At 38.4% G+C, this 26408-nt stretch overlaps 1 protein-coding gene across 19 annotated transcripts in view; it reads left to right on the top strand.

The window, feature by feature from the left end:
• Nucleotides 1-24754, top strand: part of NAALADL2 (N-acetylated alpha-linked acidic dipeptidase like 2) — a 412826-nt gene extending 388072 nt beyond the window's left edge. For all 19 annotated transcript variants that reach the window (XM_085587326.1, XM_077785540.2, XM_085587337.1 and 16 more), the window contains 3 exons: nucleotides 1880-1973; nucleotides 9462-9660; nucleotides 23939-24754. In XM_085587326.1, the coding sequence (XP_085443452.1) occupies nucleotides 1880-1973; nucleotides 9462-9660; nucleotides 23939-24137 (492 nt within the window). In that variant the 3' untranslated portion in view covers nucleotides 24138-24754. The remainder of the gene's footprint in view (nucleotides 1-1879; nucleotides 1974-9461; nucleotides 9661-23938) is intronic.
• Nucleotides 24755-26408: the final 1654 nt, after the last annotated feature.

The raw sequence follows: 26408 nt of genomic DNA, 5'->3' as shown, positions 1-26408 counted from the left end.
AAGGATTCTGTGTGCCAGAAATATTTTTTACATTTTTATATTTTTTACAGATTTGCTTCTGGCTGGATTATGTGGACCTGGCTTAGGTACAGACTTGTACAGGTTTTAGTTTGCCCTAACAGTTTCATTTTTTGTGTTTCCATAATACCACTCTGCTATCTCTGAGACCAGTGTTTTTTAGTGCTTTCCAGACAATTTTTGTGTAATAGATGTAATTTTTTTCCAGACCTTTTTTTTGTAATAGATAATGTAATGGCTTTTGAGCATTGACGGCCAGAGGAATTGGGAAGTTTCTTCATAAGAAGTTACTGTGTAATACTTTAACACAGCTCTCCAGACATGGTATTTTTTATCTCTTAAGTTCACTCTTAGTTCTTTGCTCTTCCTGATAATGGCCTGACATACCATTATTCCTCCCTATATTTTTTCCCTCTATATAAGGTAAGTTTCTTTTTTCTTTGTGCCTTCTGTGATATTGTTTTCTCTGGAGGTAAATCTCCATAGCTTCACAGCACATCTGTGCTCAGATGTGGGCTGCAGTCTGATACACAGCATGATTCCCTTAGTCTTTACCCAAACCAGTCTGTGGTCAGGTCATTCTTTCTGTGCTTTCTGAGAAATGTTGTGAGGTTCTATTAATCTTTCTCCAGGAAACTTGTATTTCTGATATTACCCTGCTTTCATCCACTTTCTTGGGAGATGGTTTTCCTTTTCAATTGCACTACTATTGTTTTTAATATTACTGAGTCTTGTTGTCTTTCCTTGCTACTTCCTATTGTAAAATTAAAATGCTACTTTTGGCACAGAAAGGATCATATTGCTTTTGAAGGATAGATATTATTCTTGCTCCCCCAACACCTTGGGAAGAACTGTACAATATGATTCTGTTCAGTCCACATTTTTATCAACACGGTCACCATCACCTGCAGCCATCATTCTATTTTAGAACACAGCCTTACAGGTATTTTCTCCCTTTTTGCAATATCAATATATGAAGAAGATGAATGAAAGTTTCTTGCATGTTTTTGTCAGTGTGTTTTTATAGCTCCCATGAACAGTGATGGACTTGGCAGCCTGGAGACTGAAATCCTCTGTTTAATCACAGCTAGGTGTAGTTCAGCAGGAAGATGTATTTCTGTACACAGCCCCTGTAGCATGTCTAAGCCTCGAGCTGGAGAGCTGACCTTCTGTGAGCAGAAAAAAGCTCTCAGGCCACTCAGCCCCTGCCTTATCTATGAACTGTTCAAAAAGAAGCATTCATGCCATTGAGTTTTTGTGACAGGTGCTGACGTCTAGTCTGGAGTGGACTGAGAGCTTTCTTTGGGAATTTCCTTCCCTGAGTTCCTGAGAGAAAGCAGTGTTCTGTGCAGCCTGGGAGTTGTACATCTGCGTGCACTGAATTGTCACGTAACACTTCAAAAGGCAGTGGGTTTTCAGGTCAGCTTGCATTTAGCCCTAGGCTTGGTCTTCTGATCCATAATGTCTGTAATTCTTTATTTTAGTTGTGAAAACTCTCAAAATCTGATAGCTAAGGCTAGAGACTAAGTAAAATTGTAAATTTCATTCCCATGTTTAGAGTATTGAGATATTTTATTTGAAAACAAAGCAAAAAGGTCCTTCAGCCTTCAGAGAATCCTGCAGCATCCTAGGTCCAGAGAAGACACACTGCACAGAATTGTTGTGTGTAGTCATAACTTGTATTCTCTGAACATTTTGTAATGTTGCATAGCAAGGCAATGGTCCTGGTCATATTCCTTATCATAAATATGTGTTTATTTCCCTGAAAATCCAATGTAATGAGAACATGTGCTATTCCAGAAGAACATTAAATCTGCTGGAAATAATTTGACTGGGTTTTGGGTTTTTTTGTATTTTTCAGCTAACAGGACAAGTGACTTTGCAAATTGCCTCTGATCCAGTTTTGCCGTTTAATGCCCTCGACGTCGCGTTAGAAGTTCAGAACAGTCTGAAAGGTAATTTTCAATAGAGGAATACTGTTCTCCATTATTACAGGGGTGGGGGAAAGCATCATCTAATCGCTGATACATATTTTCAATATTTGAATAATAGCCAGTGATTTTACTAGTTAAATAGGGTCATTATATAATGCTGAATAAAACACAGGTTTTGTTGCTAAAGAAAGCCACAAAGTTTTTTGATTTCTTCTGATGTTACTTTTTCAATTAAGCAGTACACGTTGCCTGTAGTGTCCTAAGGCCTTTGAAAAATATTTCTGTTCATAGATTTATGAAACTCTCAAGTTGATCTGTTAAATAGAGAAGTAATTTCTATAAAATCACACCCAAACTTCACATATCCTTCAGCAAATTGTGAGATCATATCTCAAATGTAAAGACTTCACAATCTTCAGATGCTACCCCTGCATTTCATTCACTCCCGACACTACAAAGCACCACTTTTCTGTAACACATACTCATAGAAGTACGATAACTTTTGTTTAATCTTTGCCATCCATCATTGTGAAGATGTAGGAGTCAGTAGGCAAGTATTGGTCTGGAACCAGTGAGCATCTAAAAAGACAAGTGATTTTAGCTCTGTTGTGCCACATAAACATTGGTTTAGTTCAGCCTAAACACAGCAGGGGATGATCATCAAATGAAGTGTGGCTCAGCTGGTATTCCTTCAACTGAACATGAGATATCTTCTGTTGTTCTTCCTTTTTCTTTATTTTGAGTAACAGAAAACGTTGATTTAAACTGACTTTTTTCTCTCTAACTTCAGTTAGATCATTTATCTCTACAACTTCAGGGGAGAGAAAATTATTTCCTAGGCTGTAGGGCCAGCAGGATAAATCTTCTCCCAGCTGTTCACTTTGGAGTTTTGTTTAATGATTTTTCTCATGGCTTTCATGTCTTGTCTGTCTCTGAATTGTATAAAAGAACACTTTATGTTCATTTTGGAAAACATTAAGACAATGGTCCTTTCAGTTACTTAAATGAGAAGTTGTGTTTTTTTATGTGGCTCATGGATTTATTAATTCTTCAAAAGATTTTATGTTGAACAAACTTTCCAGTTCAAAGTTGGAATGTCTTAGTAAGCGCTATTCTTCTCCAACTCAATGCAAACTGTAAATGTAGAAAGATGAAGGTAAATCTGCATGACATGTAAATTCATTAGGCTTAATTTTGTGCCTCTGGGATCTGGTTCAGCCAATTCCTTTAACACAGATTTTTATTACCCATTGGACTTTCTCACATGCTTGAAGTTAAATTTTGTGTAAATATTTGAGTCACTGTTTTGCAATCTCCTGGATGTACTCACAAAAGGTTGTGTATACCTTGATGCTTGTTGATACTGCATTTATTTGCATTTCTAAAAGATTTAACTCTGTAATGTGGTGGGTGTCTATACAATTAGCTCTGCTGAATTCCATGGGGTATTACTCAGCACCTCACAGACCATTTCTTACATCCAGGATAATGTGGATGGCAAGTTAGGTCATCCCCAACATGTTCATTTGGCTCATGGCCTGTTCCAGAAAGATGGGGAAGAGGGTTTTAAGTGACACGTGTTCTCTCCCCTTGCACGCACCAGAACTCTTGGAAACAAACCACTGCTTTTGGGTTTATCTGAAAGAAAGGGTTGGGGCTGGCGACACTTATTTTTCTGCCTCCGCTGATGGTCTGATGTTTAACAGGAAACCTTGTTTCCCATAAATGATGGGAGATGGGGGCTCCAACACTGAAATCCAGGTCCCCAGGTCTAGCCAGGCTGTTGCCTGTCTAGTCACAGATGTGATATCTTAGGCAAATTCATAAATAAGTGACTGATTATAATATTGTCATTAGCTACACCTTGCAGCTGTGTGGGATTTGTGCTTTCTCTACATTTAAAGTCAAGACCTATTTTAATTTGATACAAATACATTAATATCTTGCCAGGCCTGGTATCCTATGAAAAGCCAATTAATCTTCTGAGGTAGGGTCCAGACAAGATGTCCGATCTGGTGTGTGACTGATACAAACAAAAGTGCTTTTAAGCATTCCTGTAAAAATGCTTTGTATGTATGTGCAAGTAAAAATGTACAGTCATTTGTATAGAAGTGTTTTGTATGTGTACAAGCATTTTTTATCCAGAATATATTTGTGTTTCCTGCTGAAAGCTCTTAGCACTGTGCTCCTTGTAGTTCGTCTTTAAAATCTGGAGTATGTTACAACAAGTTTCAGGGGATGGTGGAGATTCTCCAGCACCACATTAGGATTAAAAGCACTCCTGTACCTTTGCACCTGATTGTCCCAGCCATAAGTTCAGCCACCCAGTTTACAAAAATAAAGTCAGCCAGGTTGGTGTTGTCCCTCACTTGGGTGCTGTTGAAGCTGATGTCATTTTTATTGCCAGTCACTTGGACTCCTGCAAACCTTTCAAAATTGGTGTCTGCCCCAGCCCTGAATTGTGGCTGTGCAGCTCCAGGCAGGCGAGGTGAGATCCCCACTCGTGGCTGTCAGCACAGGCTGCTGGAGCAAATTGCAGCCATCTCTGATAGCCACTGGCTGAGAGGGAGAGCCTTACGAAGACAAATCGAGGGTGGATGAGAGTTCTGCTTTTCCAGAAGTGCAAGAGCCATGATTGAAAGCTCTTTGGCTGATGCAGTGTCAGCTGTGGGTGGCTTCTTATCAGCTAGGCCCTTTCTTCTCCCCAGAATGGATGTTTTACACATGTTACTGCAGCTGAAGTACTTGGGGTGATAATAGTAGGCAGCACTAGCAGAGGTTTAAAATAATCTGGTTTACAATAAGTCATTCCTAGGGAAGTCTGCATAACTTTCCACAGCTCTGCCTCTACCCATACATTTCAAAACATCGGGCTAAACTCTCTGTCCTTAGAAAAATCAATGGAGACACCTATCTCTCTCATTTACTTACTTGATGGCTGCATGCTCATTGCCTACAGCTATCTGCTGCTCTTCAGCTTGGCATCATTTTACCTGCTTGACTGTATTTCCCTGATCGTTTTGGGTGCTTTTCAGAATTACTCTCTCCTCCTGTCTCTAATGTTCAGAAAAGTTTGCTCTTTACTCTTCCTACCCTTTATTCTTGACTGCAGCAGAGGTGAAAAATGCAACAAATCTATATATAAGACAGAAATATCTCTTCTGTCATGAGACACTGGCATCTTCTCTTCAGTATCCATTCAAGGTTATTATGTATTAGTACCTTTCCTCAGCCTTTAAAAGACAGTCATGGAAAAAGGCATTTTCCACGGACAAACATTTAGTTCTGAAGGGCAAGGATGAGCATCTATTCTGTGTTAGTAGGCCATAAGTTTCAGCAGCTCTGTACAAAGTCATTGATAACTTCATAGAATCATAGAATAGTTTGGGTTGTAAGGGGCCTTTTAAAGGTCACCTGGTCCAATGCAGTGAGCAGGGAGATCTTCCAGTAGACTGAGATGCTCAGAGCCTCATCCAGCCTGGCACTGAATGTTTCCAGGTTGGGGCATCCACCACCTCCCTGGGCAGCCCAGTGTTCCACCATCCTCATTATAAAAAAATCTCCTCCTTACTCCTAGTCTAAATCTAATCTTTTGGTTTAAAACCCTTATCCCTTGTCCTATTTCAGAAGTTTGTCCCAAATTTTCTTATAAATCCCCTTTCAGTATTAAAAGAGCACAGCGAAGTCTCCCTGGAGCTGGCTCTTCTCCAGGCTCCTGTATTGACATGCACATAGTAAAATGTCACAACATTCCTCTTTAATATAACTTCTTTGAAAAAAGGCTTGGAGCAGCACCAGATGAGTTTCTTTGGGCTGTAGTTCATGGTAGCAAAATTGAAGCTGATGGCAGCACATCCTTTGCACTGTGGATGTCTGTGGATTTGTGTTTCTGCCCCTTTAGGGTGCTTCCTACAAAAATTTTCCATTCAGATTTTCTACTGCCAGGTCTGCTCATCCTATTTTGCAGAGCATGAAAACTTTTCCTAGTAAATAGAGCAAGACATCGTAGCTGATTCAGAATTTGCAAGCTAATCAAAACCTGAAGCAATTTCCCTTCTCTCTTGCATGCAAACACATGTTCACATATATGGTAAACAAGCATCATGCCTTAGAATGCTGATTTGTCTGTGCTCCCTCTCCTATCAGTACTTGTAGGCAAGTATTTTCATAACAGAGGGCACAAACAGAATTTAAAAATGTTCAACCTCAAGCTGTGCTTTTCATAAGAGCAATCAGTAACAGAGGGAAAGTATTCAGGGTCTGTAAAAATATCTGTTTGGTGTAACTTGTTTCTGAATAGGATCCAGTTGCATTTAACAAATGCAATGAAATTCAGCACTGTAATTCCCTGATCAAGAGTGCACATGCTCTTGAGTCACTTTACTGTGTTTGCAATTTTATTTTTGTAGCAACTAAACAACTAGCTTAGATGAGTCATCATGATTCACATTGGAGACAAAAGGACAAAGAATACAAAATACAACAATGTGGCATTGTTTTCTCTTAAATGAGGTAACACTTGTGCTTGATTTTCTCTGGAAAAGCATCACAAGGTGCTTAAGACATTATTAGTTATTGCAGGGTTTTCTTGAAGAATCATTTGCCCTTCCATTCCCATATTCTCAGCCTGAGAAAAGCATAAATTGGTTTCCCTTGGTGGTGCAGTTCAGTGTGGTGGTGCCTGTTCTGTCCTTAGTTGGCTGAAGTGACACTGCCCATACTGGCAGGTTTTGTACTGGAGCATTAAAAAAGGGCCTGGCTGTGTGTTTTCTAACAAATGCTGGTTTTGAGTGTAAAGCAATGAGTTGGTTTAAGGGCTGTGGAGAACAAGTGAGAGCATTTACAGGATTTTTGTGTTTAAAAGGGTGGTCTGGTTGGCTTTATTTCCAAGTACAGAAAGATGGATTTTCCCTTTATCTCACTTTCTTTATTGAAAAGGCAAAGCTGGCATTTGCAATTGTTTATATAAGATTCAGAACAAAATCTATATGTCTTTTATGTTATTTGAAATGCAAAGTGCTTTGCTGAAACCAAAGGATTCTTTCTAACAGGGTGAATTTAAACATTTCCATAGGACACAAGTCCCAGGGTAAGGTGTGCATGGTGTCTGTATTATATACATGGGAATGACAAGTTCTTCAGCTGCACAGGATGTTTGCTGAAGATTTGAAAATTAAGGATAATGATATTTTGCAAGTATTTTAAATGTAGCAAGCTTATATGCTTGAATAATATTTTTATGAGGCATCAACCTAACCTGATCAGAATTTCAATTACTGCACACTCAGAGAGTTACCAACCCTTTATATCAAGATACCAGCACACCTGTTATCCATTCTGTTTAGGGAAAGATGGATTGGGCAAGTGTCATTGCAAAGGAACCTTGTCCAAACCCATGGCAGACATAAACCATCTTCTCTCACTCCTGTTCCCCTAGGGAGCTTCTGTTCATTGATGAAATTCATCTTAATATCTCAGGAAATCTGACAGTTTCTCTCACACCAGCATCTCATCTCTCTGTGTATTCTGGATCACTTCATGTTTTGCTAGATTGGAATGTGGTAGTCAGCTGAATGACAGGAGGATTTGGGATCCATGAACTCCTTTCCCTTTGCTGGAATGTATCCAATAACAAATCTTTTTCCACATGAGAGGGACAATATGTTATATTCAGGCATTTCCTTGGATTTCTTAGTTATACCTCTTTGCTTTTCCATTCCTATTATGTGCTCACTTTTCAGATCCTAACCATGAATTATTTGATAAATGGGTTGGTGTTTGTCCTGATTTTAACTAGAACGGAGTTTAATTTTCTTCCTAGTAGCTGGTACTGTGTTGTGGATTTAGGATGAGATGAAGGTTGGTAACTCACTGATGTTTCAGTTGTTGTTTAGTAGTGTTTACCCTGAGGACTTTCCAGTTTCCCATGTTTTGCCAGAGAGGAGTTACAGGAATCTGGGAGGGAGCATGGCCAGGACAGCTGACCTGAACTGGCCAAAGGGGTATTTTATACCAGAGAACATCATGCTCTTAGACTGTTGGCCAAGGAGGCTGATTGCTGCTGGGGCCAGGCTGAACATGGTCAGCCCACTAAAATTGCTCATCACTTCTCTGTCTTGGGTTTTATATCTCGCTTTTGGGTTTTTTCCCTTTTTGATGCTATATTATTACTATTGTTATTATGATGAACATCATTATATATCAATTATTAAGCTGTTCTAATCTCAACCCACTGGTTTTAACTTCTTGATTCTTCTCTCCATTCCATCAGGGAAGCCAGTGGGTGTGAGTGAGCAGCTGTATGGTGCTTACTTGCCAGCTGAGGTTAAACCATGCCAATGTTCCTCAATTACTATTTGTGATTTTTTTCATGTGTATCTTAGAAAAGGAGGTTGAACATTCATTGAACTTGAGTCCTGAACCACTTTCTTGGCATAATGATCTCAGTCACTAAGGTACAGAACTCCCTGACGTTTGCACATTCAGGTAGAGGTGAGACAGCTCCAGAGCTGCATGGTTTATGTTCATTAAGGCATTATTGGAAAGGTCTAAGCATAGTTGGATTTCTTGTCAATAGGTGAAGTGAATCTTGGCTTTAAAGATAATTTCTGCATCCTGGAAATGTTTGTGCTGACTGATATTGCTTTTGACCTTCTATCAGGTTCAGGCTCTGCTTTCTCTCTCCATGTGCTTTAAAGATGAAGGCAGTCCATGCACACACTGGGAAAGGAAGCCACACTCCTCATCTGCACTGCAGGTGGGAGGAGGCTGCACATTCACAGTGCTCCAATTCACATTTCTCTTTCTGGAGTATGAACAGGGAAATATTAAAATTGTGCTGTGCTCGTAGGTGCTGCAGGCGTTTATTTTTTTGCTGTCTGAGTGGGGTTGCTAACAAAGCAATAGTTAACACTCCAAGTTAGAAAGTTTTGAAAATATTGACTGGATTAGAATATGCATTAGGATATCAATTAAAGTTGGCTCATTGGCATATGACTTAAGTGATTAAGAGGAACAATTTCACATAACCCTCTACAATTGCTGTTAACCTCTAAGATTCTAAAATGTTGAATCAAATTCAATTAAACTCTGCATAATAAAATATTCTATAGAGCAGTCATTATGGAATCCAAGCACAAGCTTTCAGACTCAAGAGCAACAGCATCAAATGCCATTGAATAAATTCAGTCTCAGAAGGAAATATTCTAGTTCTTGATTTATAACCATTGCTTCCTGCATGCCTGTTTTTTCAATGCTAGATTTTAAGCTGTACCCCAAAAACCATTCCTCACAGCTTATTAGATCTTAAAGCATCAGAGCCCAAATTGATCTTTGAAGAACAAATCAGAGGTTACACAGAATGATCTATGGCTTCCCTTGACCCGTTCCGTGCTGCTCGCAGAGGAAAAAGAGGCTCAGGTTTTAATTGGACTATTAATTTCGACTTGGAAGCAAGAGTAATAAATGGTGTGTGAATCACTGGTGACTGTCCTGCTGTCCCTGCTCCAGGTGATGAAGCAGGCATCCCTCAGCTGCTGGCAGTGGCATCACGTCTGAGGGACACGGCGGAGCTGTTCCAGTCGGACGAGATGCGCCCGGCCAACGACCCCGAGGAGCGAGCCCCTGGCAGAGTCAGGATGCTCAATGATGTGCTGCAAGGCTTGGAGAAAAGCTTCCTGCTTCATCAAGCTCCTCCAGGACTTTACAGGTACGGTACAAGGTGTCCCACACGTCCTGTAGCTGAGCTAAAATGGTATTCGCCACTGCTTGGTTCGCAGGAGTGTCTTTAAAAAGAAAACCTCAGTGAGCACCCAAAATTAAAGCTGTTTTTTTCCTATCACGTTCTTTCTGCAGAAAACATTAATTCATTACAATGCAAGGGGTTATTAGAATGCAGCACTGTAGCACTTCTGTCATGACACTGCTGCTAACAAGACGTATGGTGCGATGGCAGCCCAGGCAGCGTGGCAGAAACGTGTGTCAGATGGTACAGGAAGCTTTCAGAAAGAGAAAATATTTTGAAGTCTAATACTGCTTGACAAGCTCCACCTATATTTTATTTAAAACTTTGTACAGTTCATTGAAGATTCGGAATTATACAAGATACTCTGTAGCATTATTTAACATATTTAATTATACAGCAGTGTTCTTGGATGCATTTCAGCGAGTTAAAGGCAGTTAACAAGGAGGCCTGAGTCAGTCACTGTTCATAACATCTTGTCTCTGCTTGGAATTATTCTCTGATATGTGTTCAGCTGCACTACCCAGGCTGGTTTTAAGATGTCGTAGTCATCCCATCTTTTCCTTTCTCAGAAAGAAGTCTGCAGGTCTCTATCTCTCACCAGAACCAACTAAAGTAGCAAAACTATGCTTTGATTTCAGTTAATGGGAAAAAATATCCAGTGTCTCATGCAAGTGAATGTGTAAAGTGTACATCAAACAGACAAGTGGTAGAGGTGGAGAAAGAAAGCAGAAAGCTTCAGCCACAGGAGGAATTCTTCCAGTTATTAGCAATGGTATAAAAACAAATGCAGTCATATTTTAACAAAAGGAGAGGGGAAAAGAAAAAGCAAGGTAGTTATGGGGAATTCAAAAGTGTCAGTGAATAAAAGCCCTACAGCTGTAATGAAGAAAATAGAATAATTACATCTGGGGAGAGGCTAATTTACTTCCTTCCTGCTGTGACTGGATTTATAACATAAAGAAATATGCCAAAATGGGATTAGATAAAATCCAATATTCCAGGTTTAGTGGTGCTGTCTGTCTTGTCTGAACTGGTATGGTGTTGCAAAAGAGCCAAAAAACTGTTTAATAATAGTGTAATATGTATGTGTTGCATTGCAACAGCAGCATTCAACATTGTTGAATCTGGTCCAGTTCTTTATTTGTAAAAATAAATTATATCAAAACTTAAGATTATAAGGAGAGCGTTTTTGAGGTCTTCTAATATTTCAGTTCTTGGAGTGCTTGCATTATTGTTATTTAGCAAAATGTAATTACTAGATAAGCAAAAATAATGTAACAAATTTTTCACCTACTTTTCACAGTACTTTAGTACAGAGTAAAAGTACTTTCACTTTTAGTGAAAGTAGATGCTGTGGAAATGAAATTTGTACTTGCTGCCCTTCAATTCATATAAATTCGATACAAGATTTAACAATACAAGATTTCAAAGACTGGGAGAAAACATTGGCTTTGACTTTGCTTTGAATAAATTTACCTGACATCATCTGGAATATACAACAATAAAGGACACCTTGTGTGTCATCATTTAGATGTTCATTTAAAAAGGATACAACCTTTGTACAGTGCCAAGGTGTGTAATTGTTACCTTTAATGGCAAATCTATGCAGATAAACAGAATCAAGGGCACTGTTAGGTTGCTTATGTCCTTTGCTGCCATTTAAAATCTGAAGTATGTTTGCTTAATTAAAAAATAAAAAGCATCTAAGTCTTGTTTAGATTATTTTTCATTTTTTAGGCATTGAAAGTCCTTTTATTAGTTGATGAAGTTATGTGAATGTGTTTTGTTTTCTGAAGATATAATTGTGTCCTAAGAACACTGGAAATACTTGAAAAACCCGATGCAATTTTTTTGTTGTTGTTGTTTTTCGCTTGTAAAACTTTAAGCTTATTCTTTTTGTCATTTGGTAAAGAAAACAAACAAAAAAATCAGTCTCACAGCCAGGACCTTGTATGCCATGTTTCATCCCAGTCAGAAGATTGATAGGCAAGTTATAAACCCCTGAAATAGTGGTTTATAATGGAAATGCTGGCAGCCCTTTAACTATAGCAGCACAAGCAGTACAGCAATAAATACTGTGCTTCATCTGTAAACAGAAATTTAGGATGCAGTTTGCAGCCTTGACCTTCAGGCTCCAACTGTGTTTAGATCATTAAGATTCCATAAATACTGTAATTTACAGCCTTCTGAAGGAAGAATTTGTGTGCACAGTAAAGGACGTATTCTTCATGAAAAAATGATTGCTTCCTGTATACCCATTTGGACTCATATTCTCAACCTCAATCAAAGCACTTGACAAATTTGCTGAAGTTTTAGGCATCATTTTTAGCCTTGTGTTTGTCCTAATTCACAGCCCTCTGGATCTATACTAGGTTTTCTGTCCTAGAACTTGAATTAAAAAGAAAGGTGGATTTTTTTCTTTATGGCAGGAGTGTTGCAACCTTCCTGTGCTTCTCCACTACAGGGGAACTGATACATCTTTTATTTTTTCTTTTTTTTTTTAATAGTTTGCACACACATCCCCATAGCTATAGTCTTTTACTGTATATTGGTATTTAGAAAAATAGATGCCTCATCCCAGTCAACGTCATAGGGCAATATTTGGGCATAATGGATACATTTTGCATCTATAATGAGAAGTAATACAATCAGACTTGCTAGCAGAATTCAAAATACTATTTTTTTTAAATAATTGGATTTGGATATTTGACTAAATCTAAATAATCATTATTAACATTGGCAGGTTGTTCAATACAGTAAATGTTATAGTTTTGATGCTTATTCCTCTTACCCGAACTTCCTGACATTGAACTGCAAATTTGACAACAGCACATTCCCCATGATCTCTATTTCCAACTGAGCTGGAAATACACAAGTACAGCTTTAATCAGGGTATTTTAGTCTTATCCAGAAATTTAGGCAGAATGAAAAATAATAGGTTGAGGAGCATCCTGCTTTGCAAAAGTTACCCTGGGACTTGATTTGGGGTTAGGAGAAAATTGCTGAGTTTCACTCTACCGGAAATATTTCTTTGATTCACAGTGGTAACCCTGGGTAGATTTTCTACTTCCAGAATAAATTTCCAGGATTGCTGTTGGTATTTTTCATTTATTTCTCTTTGTTTCTCATAGCATAATCGTAATACTGATAATTACTTGGATTTAGAGTTTGCCATTATTTTAACAAAATAATCAGTAGAAATCTGTCTGTTTCTCATCTTTAGCCATTTCTTGCTTTCCACTCTTTCAATGTATACTTGTGTGGAACATTTCTGTGTGTTTTCTGATGATCATATTTTGCTACTAGAAGTCATAATTATGGATTACACAGCAGTAGCATCTACAAGGTTAATGAAGAACAGAGGTTTTGTTACTTTAGTCACTGTACGGGGGGAAAAAATTTTAAGCATATTGTCTTCTCCATGAGATGGTCAACCTCACCAGAGCCATAAAAAGATTCCATAAATACTGATCATGTCATGCTTTTGAATGCTTTTCCCTCAGTAAGAGGGTTCTCCCTGTTCCTTGTATATTTTGTTGTGCTTTTTATAATTTACTGATTCCTGCAGCTTCTGCCTCCTGTCAGCCTGATGTATCTGTCAGGTCTGTGTGTGCACTCTGTAGGCACTCACTGAGAGCCTCTCCCTGTTTGGAAGGCAGAGCTCTTCAATGCATAATAATATTGAAAAAAAATGAGATAATAAAGCAAACTTCATGGAGTATCAGCCATGGCCCACTCGGTGCAGGGGGATCCCCAGTCTCAGTGAAAGTGTCACATTTCTTCAGGTCCAGGTCTAATTTTCAGGTATGCTGTTGATACCAGATTAATCCAGTAGTGAGTATGCAGGATTTCCTAGAATCCCCTGGGATACTCCCCCAAAATTTTCAAACCTACGAGAGTTATTAAAATCACAGCTTGTGTCTTCAGTATTTAAAATTATAGCCAAAAGGAGGTGTACAAGGGCTCAGGCTGTCACTTCTGCTCCAGTTAGGTGCATTTTATTCTTTATGGATCCTTGCCTAAGGATCAGAACTGTCCTGACTGACAGTTCTTTTAACAGTTTATAAAAAAACCCAAGTCAACATGTGTAAAATCTTTCTTTTAGAAGTTTTGTCTTAGCATGCCAAGTTTATCCTGTCCATTAAGGCTGTGTGCATCTGCCACCACTATTTATGGAACTTTTACAGGGGTGGTTGTGCTTTGTCTAATAGGTGTAATTGAGTGAATTGAGTAATAAGTAGGTGAAAAGCAAGGATTTTGAAAGCAATCTGTGTTTTCAGCAAAGACCTCCAGCAGCTTTTATTGCTCATTTGTATCAGTTAAACTTCTTCCTTTTGCTTCTTTTCATCACAGATACCCAAGTGTGGCATTAACACTTCATTGGGCTAAAGAATTACAACAAATGGGTACATTTTAATGCACTGAACAAAGCACTGGCAGTAAGCAAAGATGGATTGTGCAGCCTGAATTTGACATAATTAAATGAAAGAAAAGTCAAGAGGCGTTTTTTAGTACCATTCTAAAAAGGCAGCTTGCGTTGCTGCTGAACTTGTGCCACTCAAGCATGTGTTGTTCACCAGAACAAATATTTTCCTTTCAGACTGAGATTTGTTATGTACATTCCTGACATGTGTATATTGTACAGGATTTATTTCTGCTTTGCTGGTAAACTTCAGCAGATTCTCAGGTTTCAAAATACACATGCCCTAAGTCGAGTTTCCAGAGATATGTTTAATAGGAAAATTAAAGACCTTATTATATATATCTCCACTTGTAAACAATCTGCTCATTGGATTTACAGAGGACAAGCATTAAAGATGCAAATATCCTGCTAATCTTAAATAGTAACGTGGGTAAACATGGAATGCCATGTCACCTGCAAAATAAAACAAAGCCCCAGCCCAGAGTTTCTTCCCAAGACAGTAGTTCTGTCTCATTGTATAAACTCTGGAGATTTGTTTTTCATTTTGAATTCTTCATTTATGACTTCAAGTAGAAAACATTCCTGTCTCCTTTGTAGTAATATTTGAGATGTTTTTTGACTGACCTGAACCAAATGCATGGAGTATTTTTATTGTTCTGCTTTGTATTATGTGCAACAGAGAATGATTTGATATGGTGTCGATGATCCTTAGTGTGTGAAATGCTGAAATAATTCATGTTTTGCTGGCAGCAGTAGATAATGTTCTGTCTCTATTGTCTGCCATGTGAAATTTGTAAATACAATGCTAGAATCAGGTTGGGGGAGAAGAAAAGTGGTGTGTGCTGGTTGTAGAATAGTGTACCTCAGATTTTGCCATTCAGTCAGAATAAATGAATTTTTGTCTTCCAATAATGATTTCCTACCTGACTTTTGACCCCCATGTTTTGCATCTTTCAAAATTTGCAACTCCTTTTCTTCTATGATTTTTTTTCATGGCTTATAGATGGAGTTAGGAACAGTGTTGCTTATTTTCCTAATCCTTTTCTGGTGTTTCTCAGTTATGGAGTTGTTGTTCAGCTCCCTTTTCTCTGATAAGCACATGCCCAAATGTATTTTTTACACCCAAAATGCTTTCCTATTTTCTTCTGCCTTATTCCTTTGAACTTTACAGTGTTTGAGCAGTGTGATTGTGGTCTTTGCAGTTGTAAGGAAGGAGCAGCACATTTATCCTGGCACACACCAGTAGCATTTACTAGGCTGGTAATGCTCTTACAAATTCTTGCTATGGTTATTATTTTTCTCATGACTGATAATGATGCTGAATTATGCCCTTTCTTAATACTGAGGAGATGCAATAAAGTGAGTGATAGTCATACTCAAAACACCTGATCCTCTGAGTGGCAATTGAGATGTTTTTCCCTTTGGAATCACCAATACATGTAATGGCCAGGAATTAATGACTGTATTTGTTGTCTTGTAAATTTTTACTATTTAAAGAGCATTTGCTGCATAAATACTACTGAATTAGCCATCTGCAGAGCTGTAATTATGGCAGACTTTAAAGCTTATTTAAACAGGGAACATGAAAATCTTTTCATTACACCTGCAAAAGCAGAAAACCTCTGTAATCAGGGATTATGTCATGGTTTGAAAACAGATTTCTCACTTCCCTGATATGAAAGGAAACCTGGTTTTTACATATATTAATTTATTTTTCCTCTATGTACTTCCCATAAATTTTCTTCCATCTTTTTAATTAGGCTGATTTGTATACTTGCAGAGTTCTCTCTGTACAATACATCAGACCCATTATGTTTGTGATCCAGTAAATATTATATTGTAATTTAACCCAGCATTAGTTGTCCTGAAGACAAGACTGTGTCCAGTAAATAATATTCCTCATGCTTCCCATGAATCCATGAATGTGCATAGTCTTGGCCTTGCAAAAAAAAAAAAAAAAAAAAGGATTTTTTTTTTTTTTTTTTTTGTAAAATGCCATTTATTTTAATATGTGTCCTTGCTGGATGTTTTAGCCCATTTCACAGCAGTTGTTGTGTGACTGTGAAAGCCCTGTCACAGCTGCTCTGTGAGCTCAGTGCAGAGCTCTCATGCCAACCTCCAGCAAGTCTTGTGGTTCACATGCAACTCCACTCCGTGTCCCTTGCTGGCAGATCTTGCTTGGTCTGCACTTATGGTGCTAAATAGGGCAAGAATATTTAGTTCCAGAGAAAAAAAAAAAATCTACTGTGATCTCAGGAAGTTATACAAAGTATTAGATTCTGAATAATTTATTAAATCCAACAGAAACTTAATATTTTATACGTTATTTTATATTTATTATAAACAGTAGGACTAGTAACATTTTTTAGATCCAAGAAACACATGAACCCACATTTTTGATCATGATAAATAAGAACCACTCATATATGGTTGAAATATTAGCCAAGAGCACCTCTTGACTATAGTACAAAATAAATGAAATTCATTGGGAAAATAGTCAATATGGACTATTCCTCCACTAATGTATTACCCAGGCAATAGAGCTTAGAAATGTGTTCATGAGATCATTAACAGGAAAATCATCTTAATTGAGACTTAAAAGAAGTGTTAATTTTGTGTGTGTACCTGCCACTGAAGGTAATAATGATATAACTTCAGGCATTTCTTCAAAGATGTATTATGTATTATGTCACACTCTAATCCCTCGTTAACTCTTATGATAATGACCTGATGGTGATGGTCTCATGTCACGTGGCTCAGAGTTATTTAGGGTGATAAACACAGTGAGGATCAGAGCTGGAGACCAAGGTCATGCCAGTTCCTGCATCAAGCACTGGACATTGACTGCTGCTTGTTTGGGAATGGGATTCCTCCTCAGGAAGAGGATATTTTACATGATTTCTAAATAAAAAGCCCTGTGAATTCATCAGAACATCAGCTGTGAGCCATTTGGAAATAATTTTATTAGTTCACTTCCCTCAAGTTCTTCAAAATAGTAGCACATCTGCTTTGAATTCAAGTGTTTCAGACTGAGACATCCTTAAAAGAAAGATAGTTTCCTCCAAATCATTCACACAAGCATATGTTTCTTCCACTTGAAAAGCAAGTGTAGCATAAATCATCCAAAGAACAACATACTTACATTTGTTACCAACAGCTACATTATTTGAAATTTAACAAAGAATATTTCATACCAGTTGCTGCCAGCAAATAACATTTTAAAATACAGTTATATCAATTTTGTTCAATGCATCATCGCTCTTTTAAGTATAAATGTAAGTCCTTGCTCTGAGGAACCACAGAAAAATGACTGGTGGATTTTCAAGGAATTTTTACTTCTCCATGGGGTATACATCATTCTCTCATCAGCTGCATACAGGGTTTGGAAGCTCTGTAGCAAAGACTCTGAGAATGAGTTCTGTGGCTTCTTCAGGAATTTCTGCATAAAGTTGCTTAATTAATTTCTGTGAAACCCTAGAGAAAATTATGCCAGATTAGAGGACTGCTCTCTAGTTGTCATAAATGGTGACTTGCGATTTCTGAAGAACAAATGCATCCTATTTGTGTTTTTTATTTCACTGCTGTGAAGTCATTCTGTACTGTTGAAGCTGTAAATGGGATTCTCCTTACCTACTGATCTTGTTTAGTCCAAAGCAAGAAAGAAATCAGCTCCTAAACCCAGCAAATTTTCACCAAGAAAAAAACTCTGAGTGCACGATAATGTTGGTGTTCAGCACTGGCAAATAGATATTTTATTGCAGGCTGATTTTGCTCAAACTCAGTCTTTCAGCTAGTCAGGCTTCTCAGCTCCATTATTCTTATCTGAGGCTGTTCCAGAACATCAGTCCTCTTATGATCTGCTACTTGCCAGCTTCCATTTATTCATGGTTATTATATATTATGGTAAACACTGTTTGCTGTCAAAAGTCAGAAAAATTAGGAAGTGATGTAATTACTGTTTATTTAGCAAAAGAGAAAAAGTTTGACTGCAGGTTGTCAAAGAGTCAATATTTCCTTTATTTCTCAGCCATTGCAGAACACTGTCCTATTATCAGAAAATCAAGCTTAGCATTGTTAGCTTTACTTTATGTCAATCTTTTCTGTTGGTAGAAAATATTTAACTACCAAAAGAACAGTTTCCTTACATATTTCAGAACAGAAATGAAAGTGAATGCCTTCTGTGAATGTTGAGTTCTGGTGATAAAAAAGTCTTCAAGCAACTTTTCTTGGCTTAAATTCTTTGATAGACTTTTTGCTTTCCCTTTGGGATTCTGAATGCTCCTGCGTGTGCTTTGGAATCTGGTATTGGTGACTCAAGGCCCTCACAAAGATTTGAAGTTGTCAAGGTGCATCAAGCTGAAACAGGCTAGAGTTAGGGTTAGCTTAGGTTTTAGTGATCCTTCAGTGAGGGATGAGTGTGTTTCAGGACTGTGCATCCCTTGCCTTTAAAAAGTACTGTAATCAAAGAGAACTGTAGGGAAATAAAAGATAATGTATGTATCTTGTAAGCCACTGCTCTTCCAGTTTGGATTCTCTTTTTCCCTTTGGTTATTTGGCAGGCAGACAAGCCAAGCTTTGAGACACTTCACAGAGCTGCCAAAATCAGAATTAATTTTTTTAAAGAAGCCCTATTTAAAACTGACCTCTCAGAAATGTACTCAAACTTGGAATAACATCCTCCTTGTGGTCCCCTGTCCCAACAGGATTCTGTCCATGCACACTTACCACAACCTCCATTTGCCATAATTGACTCAATTAGAGGTGTCCTAATGCCTGCCTTTTATGCAAGATAAATTTGTATGTAGCAGGGAGAGACTTTATCTGGCTTACCACTGTTACACAAGATGCCTTTGAAATGCCTTTCAGTTGGTTAGACTTTATTTGGGTTTGATATCTCGATTACCTGCAGCTTATCAGCTGCTGATAACATGCAGATACATCCCTTTCAGGCAGACACTCACCTCTGAGTGTACATGATTTTAAATCCATCACTTTCTGGAATATACAGTGGTAGAACCATTTGCAGCCTGTAAATCTGAGCTCTAAGGGAAGGCAATTGATGGCTCTTTAACAAAGGAGAGGATGTGAAGGAAACAAGAGTTAGAAATAACTAATTACAAACAGAAGATCCTTAAAAATGATATGCTGGGTTTGTGGGGACTTAGGGCAGTGAAGGAGAAGTTTCATTTACAGCTGAGCTGCCCTGAGAGGTTGGGTGCCACATCCTCATCTTCCCTGGCCATTTGGGTTGTTCCATCCCATGGCCCCAGCAACTTCAGCGTTCAGTCCAGCAGGGAATGAGCATTGTATTAAAAAAAAACAAAGAGGTTCCTCTGCATCAGCTCTAATGACATGTAATGAAACTTCACCAGGAAATGTATTTCCTCCTGATAAAAGCTACTCTTACAAGGCCAGCAGCTATAATTTTATAATTTTAAACCTTCTGCCACAATGCTGCTGTGAAATAAAATTGGTAAAATAAAAAAAAACTGCATGTGGGTGTCAAAAAGGTTTAAAAAATAAGAAGAGAGGAAAGGAGAACAACCCTTGGAGATCAAAAGATAAGGATCCCAGAGGAAGAAAGGAAACTTTCTGCATGTTCACTGCAAAATTTTGTGAGGTGCAAACTTTTGTAAATATACCAGTATAAATCTTCTTTAGCTGTTTCCTGAGAAGATTTTGTGATATTTTTATGTCCTACAATGAATAACCACTGTATGGAACTGGAAGTCCCAACATGTAAATATTGCTATTAGAGTGCATTTACTTATTTACCAAAGTAATCATATTTTATGTCTTACAAACATGAATGAAAACAGACTTCTAAATATAAGAAAGGTGTGTTCAAAATTGAACAGTATCAGGCGAAAGGGAAATTCAGAGAATCCTTGTTCTGGTGTGCTTTTTTTTTTTTTTCTTGGACACTACAAGAAAAAAAAATCAGGGAATTACAAAATTTAGTTTGTGAGGATGCTGAAGTCATAACACATTGTGTTATAACTTGAAAAGACAGAGGCTGCCCACAGCATTTATCTCTAAACAATTTTACTATGATTCTGCAGAGAAACCTGCACTCATCTCATGTGGGACACTAGACTTACCATCTTGTCCTAATGATTTAATAATTACTTTTCAAAATCTCAAACGTGGGCTGTTAGATAGGAGTCTGCTTGTAAGTGCCTGAATAATTCATCTTGTGTTGTACATTACCTACAGACAGAATTTTCTTGTAAGCTAAAAAATCGTTTTTCGTGACAAGAATAATGTGCTAATCTTGTTTCATCTTGTTCTGTCCAGTTGCTCTAATATTGAAGTTGTGTTAAAGTCAATATATTTCTAGTGTGATCTGCCATTCAAGAATTTGTCAAATTCCTCCTGGTCTGGTGGGTGTGACAGTACCTCCTTATTTGTGGTTATGTAGAACAGCATTTAATGGCATTTTCTTTATCAGGAATGTTTGTGTTCCTAGGCCTGCCAAGGACTTAGAAAAGTTGTAGTAGAGGTTCTCTTTATCGTTTCTTTACTTTGCTAAGGCTGTTTGTTTTGTTTGTAGCCCTTTTATCTCTTTCAGTGGTACTGCCTGAAGTTATTAATTGGGTTTCCTACCTCAGTGTTCCACTTTTCAGGTCACTGGGATGTGTCATAGAAACAAGCCCATTAGGATGAGTGATGTGTGTTGTAATTTCATCAGCATCATCAATAATGTATTGCAGTTTTCTGTTTAGGAGTCTCTTTTTGTTTTGTGGGGGTCAGGCTGACGGTGTGAATTACATCTATAAGATAAAATAGTTAAAGATGAAGGTAGATGCTTAAGCAATTAGGCCAGAGGCTGGAATTGTTGTTTTAGAGGTGTAGGCTACAAAACCAATTTGTGTTAAGGAATGTTTAAGTAATTGAATTTCACAGTGTAAATTAAAGTCTCCTGCTATCATTCTTAGTGTTGTGGGCACATGGTGATACCTTGTGTCAATGAAATGGCTGGGGTTTATTTTTCAGTCTGTGTGTAATCTTTAATGAAAACACTTTTCTAACTTGTAAAGGCTTCGAAGTAATAAACTGAACTGACCATTTTTTTTCATTTGATGAAGCTTCAACAGAGATAAGAAGTAAACTTGTATAAATTGACTCTTATGAACATGCATAAAGAGAGAAATCATTTTATGCAACAAAGGGGTGGCATGGCTTGCCAAGCAAAGATAAGTAATTGGAAAATACAAGATCCCAGTGAGAACTCCTAGCAGAAAAGTTGAAAAAAACAGGTGCTGTGTTATGTTACTTATTAGTATTTGCATACATAAAAATATAAATGAGGTTCTGTTGTACTATGTAATCAGCTATTCTGAAGTCACATTACTGTTTCAGAAGTTATTATTTTAAAATTTTAACAGATCACGTGCCTATGTATTTACTGTGGAATCACCAGTGATTCCGAAGTCACAGCATAGATTTAAACTGTGTTAACACCCTTATATGTCAGGGCAAACCATCTCTTTTGGCTTGTGTGCCTTGTGCCATTTGATGATGGGACATGAGGTCTGTTCCTATTCTCCACAAACATTGTCTCAGCAGTCCCCAAATGTTCCAATGTTCAGACCATCCTCTCTTTAGAGTAATTTCTGGCAGTGTGAGTCAGTGTTGCTGTCTTACAATGTTTTTACAAGTTGACCTAAAGGAGCAGAGGGATCCTAACACAGATCAGGGTGCCAGTGTTGTTGGCATTTGCAGCAGAATTCCAGCTCAGTCAAACTCCAGCCACCAGCAAACAGATCTCTCCTGAGGGTAGAAAGAAATGTGATTATCTCTAGCACTGTCCTTGCTGTTGGAGGTGTTTGAGGGGCTGTGAACAGGCTTCTTTCTCCCTGTGAACTCCAGGAACTATAGAGGAGAGTTCTTCAAAAGCCTGGTTCTGTTTGCACTGATCTCAGCAGGACTCCCTGAACTAAGGGAGCAAACTCAATCCCTGCTTTGAAAAATGCAGAGCATTTCCCATACCAGAGCCCATCCTTAAAATCCAACGAATCAGGAATTTATCTGGCTCTTGACACACACAGTTTTCATTTACTGTGCCACAGAGGCTGCTTTGGGACGGTCCACGAGGTAACTTGAGTCACCTCTGAGTATGAGCTGCACCCCAGGCTGGGAGCAGTAGCATCAGCTTCAGCTAAGGGGGCTGTCCTGAGGCTGCTGCATGCAAGGTGAGGAAGTTGTTGCCACATCTGCCTGTTTCTTCCCTCTTGATGGGGCTTTCTGTCTCCACTGAGCTGTTCTTGCACATCCTCCCAACGTGTTTCTGTCTAAATGGTCTATGTCAGTGATGACCTCTTGTTTAAACTGTCCTGCTGCAGTGTGGGATTCCAACCCTTCCCTCCTCTGTTTAGATCTCCAATGCATTGCTTTGCAGACCCCTTGAATTGTCTGGATGTATTGCTGTCAGGGGATGTAAAACTCATCATTCCTTCTGCACACTGCTGGGTTTGGATGTATACCAAATATTGGGGGGGATAAAAACATAGACTGAAAAATTGCCTTATGAGGATGGGAGTTATTTAGTATCTTTGGAAAAAATGGCCTCTCGTTCAAAACATTTTTTAAAGCTGAAAAACATGGGAAAATATTGTGGGTGTTCCGTGGTGTCATTTATTGGGCTGTCTTGTTAGCTTCCCCCCAGGCAGAGTTGCAGTTAGGTGATTCACAGAATGGTAAGATGCACTTCTGTGTTCATCTATCTTCTGTAAATAAACTTGGCAGTTTTATTACCAATTTGGAGTTGCCATTTGGCCTGTTCTGTTCTGTGCCATTAGGTTACTAAAAAAGAGTGGGAGTTGTCCTGTTTCTTGCTGGGTTCTCCACACAGCTTCTCCCCTGACCTGAACACCTGTCCTGTATTTAAGGATAAAGTCCTGTACCAAATCACTGTAGCTTTCCTGTTTCAATTTTTGTTCACTTCTGTTTGCAATCAAAGGAGCTCCTGGGTGGAGGTTTATGATGTTTATGTGCTCTTCTAATTAGTATAATGATTACACCTGGTTTTGGATAACATTTATAGTCTGCTTCAAAGAGTCCCATTAAAATCACTGACTTGCTTTGAATTTCAAGCCTTCCACACCTCATACAAATAACATTTTCAAGGGATCATGCAATACTCTTGCATCTGTTTTTCTACAAAACATTAAATTTTTTTTGCAGATATTATTGGAAAACACAGATTTTGTTTCACAAGGGTTTAGCTGTGTGTCCTGTTTCTTTCCTCTAGTATGGGACATTAAAGATGGGTTACCCTTGTTCTAAAACCACAAAGGATTATTGATTAAATAAAGTCTCTGCTGAAGGCAAGGAGAGTTTTACCATTGGCATCAAAGCAGCTGGAATTTCACCTCTGAAGAGTGAAATAAATAATGTGAGCAGATAGGAAAAACAAAAACAAAACCAAACCTGTGCTGAGGGTTCAGAGCAGTTACCAAACTCTTTTTAGATGGAAATAAATGGAATTCATCTGAGACACAAAATCCTTCATGAGGCATGTGATAGGTCTAGGCTTATAGTTTTGAATAAAAACTTGAATGGTCAGAGAGGTATGTGAGACTTCTTTGATGGATTTAGTAACTGCTCCAATGTAAGTACATGTAGTTCAGTGAATAAATTCAGTTTATAGAGCATAATAAATATGCATTTGTCTCTCCATCTGCCATGGGTCAGCTTTACTGTGCATAATATGTATCATCTGTAAGCTGTGGCTGCTACTTGCAGGGTTTCTTGATGGCGTCTGATGGATTGTTTTTGAGTGAAAATCTTGCCATTCTCTCCATTGTTCTCTTTCAGAAATATTCTTTACAGACTGGATGACAGGACCAGCCAGTTTTCAGTACTGCTGGAGGCACTGGAGCACTGCAAACTACATCAGTCAAATGAGACTGTTCAAGCAGCCTTGTCAGAGGTGCTGAACAGCATCAATTCAGCTCAGGTTTACTTCAAAGCAGGACTTGATGTGTTTGAGACTGCCTTAGCTGGAAAGAAATGAGTGGATTCTCTGCATTCTAAGACATTTGTTTACAACTCTCTAAACAAAAGTTCGACTTGGACCAGAATTGCTCTGAGGATCAAACCTTTCTCAGCCTTTCCTTCAGCTGGCACTTAAAGGTACTGCAACATGTGGTTTAAGAAATGTAAAACAGTATTTTGCACTCTTCACAATATATCTCAAATGCCTGTTCCTGAATGTATAAAACCTAAAGAGAGGGAATAACACTTCAGAGATGATTTTTGGAAGGACATCTGCTGTATTTTTGTATGTAAAATATGTTTTTATGACTAAGAGGTCAATCATGCAAAGTACCAAGCACATCCTGTGCTGAAGCCGTGGTTCTGAGACACCCCAGAAGTGCACTGGGGGGAGATCTCCTCTGTCAGAAAAACCTGACTCAAGTTTCTTAATGTTTTCAGCAAGCTCATCTTCTTCCTTACTCCATTCAGAGTAAGTAGTTGAAGGATGTGGTGTTTCCATGGGTATCCAGCACCGGAATGGAAATGCACAGAACACCTTTACTCCTGTGGAACAATAAATACCTCAGTTCTGAGAATACAGATAAACTTTGATTCTTCCATTTCTGTATGAAAATAAAGAGTTATTTTCTCTGATGTTTCTTGGAGAGGAAATTTTTGTGATGATTTCAAATTATTTGAAAAGTGTGAATCGATAATTACGCTTGCACAAAAATGCTTTGGATGTTTATGTTAAATGAAAGAACTGCCTAGTCTTGATAAGCCTAGAGGCCTTAAAAAATTAACCAAACATTCCCAAAGCATCCCAATTCAAGGTCTCTAAATTTCCAGAGAGCTGTAAATAAAAGCAAGGCCTCCGATTCCTGGGAAGAGTTTTGGGATTCCATCACTCTTTGCCATCCCACCTGCTATCCCAGCCTGGATCCTTGCATCAGGGCTCACATCTAGGACCTGGGTCATTGTCAGAAAAGCAGAAGGAAAATATACATTCATTCCATGCTGTAGAACCAGGAATTCAAGTGTGGAGGCACAAGCTGGTGAAGCACACTGCAGAGCTGCAATGCAAATCTGTTTTTCCATAGGTAGAAGGCTCTAATCACACCATTGCCTGTTGGCCAAAGTAATCTAAAAGTGAAAGAATCTGGAGGTTCAGTGTCCTCTGAGGGGATGCTATAACCATTTGAGAACTGCAGGTCTTAATAATATAAACAGTTGAAACCTCTTTGGGTTTTATAATCTCAAATGATTCTAGGTTTAGACCTTAAATAATTAATTTTATATAGAACCTTAGAATTTTAATATAATTTATTTTATGGAAATGTTAAATGTATTGATATCCAGTTTGCCATGTAAACATTACAGGAACATTTCAGGTTGCAATAAAAATGGGGAAAAGCGTATGTATTTATGTTTAAAAATTGCCTTCAGGAAAATTTCTGAGTGCACAATCGGGTGAAAAATTTTTAAAGTTCACATAGCAAGAAATGAGGTGTTTACACATCTGGGTTTCTGTTTCCAAAGTCCTTACAAAGGGGTCTCTTCAAGCAATGGCCCAGGACTGGGTACACACAGTTGTGCTGCTGCTGCATTTCTTCCTAAGTTATGATTGAGCAATGGGCAGGAGCCCCCTGAGCCTGACCAGGCAGAGCTCCAGCAGCCTCTGCAGTGGGAATTTGTCCAGCACCAAGCAGTGGGACTGCATGGACTCAGGCACCATTATCTCCTGGCTTTCCTTGGCATCTGATCAGCAAAAGTTGATGATGATTCTTTTGCTAATGCTGGCATCAGTTGTGTTCAGTACAGAGAGAATTTGACTTCTGGAGAGTAACACTGTTTATGATGTACCCCTTGTCTGGGTAGTGTTTATTATTGTGAGATTTAAGTGGTTGGAATATCCACACTTGAATTGTATGTTTATTTTGGGGACTTGGGGATGTACTGTGTGTGATACACTTGAATTGTATTTGTGACAGGGACCACGCTTCTAACAGCTCACTAAGTGAGACAATTTCTTTAGAGTGCTGCCTCACTGTGGAGCCTTTGCTGGTATTCAGTGATAAAGGGTCAGATGCCATTAGGAGACCAAGAGAGAGACTAACACCTTTGTTAACTCTATCAGGTGAATTTAATAACTCCTTCCTCATCCTTAGAATGTTCCACCACACCCACCACTAATGCAACCAAAGTGTACTCAGCAAAATCAGTGAAATCTGGTGGAAGCAATATCTCTCATGGATAATTTCTCAACCCTGTGATTCCAAAATAAAATATCTTGTTTTCTCACTAATGT

The sequence above is a fragment of the Lonchura striata genome, chromosome 9 (assembly GCF_050655825.1).
Source record: "Lonchura striata isolate lonStrDom1 chromosome 9, ASM5065582v1, whole genome shotgun sequence".
In the NCBI taxonomy this organism is placed as follows: domain Eukaryota; kingdom Metazoa; phylum Chordata; class Aves; order Passeriformes; family Estrildidae; genus Lonchura; species Lonchura striata.
This window is presented reverse-complemented; position numbering and strand designations above follow the sequence as displayed.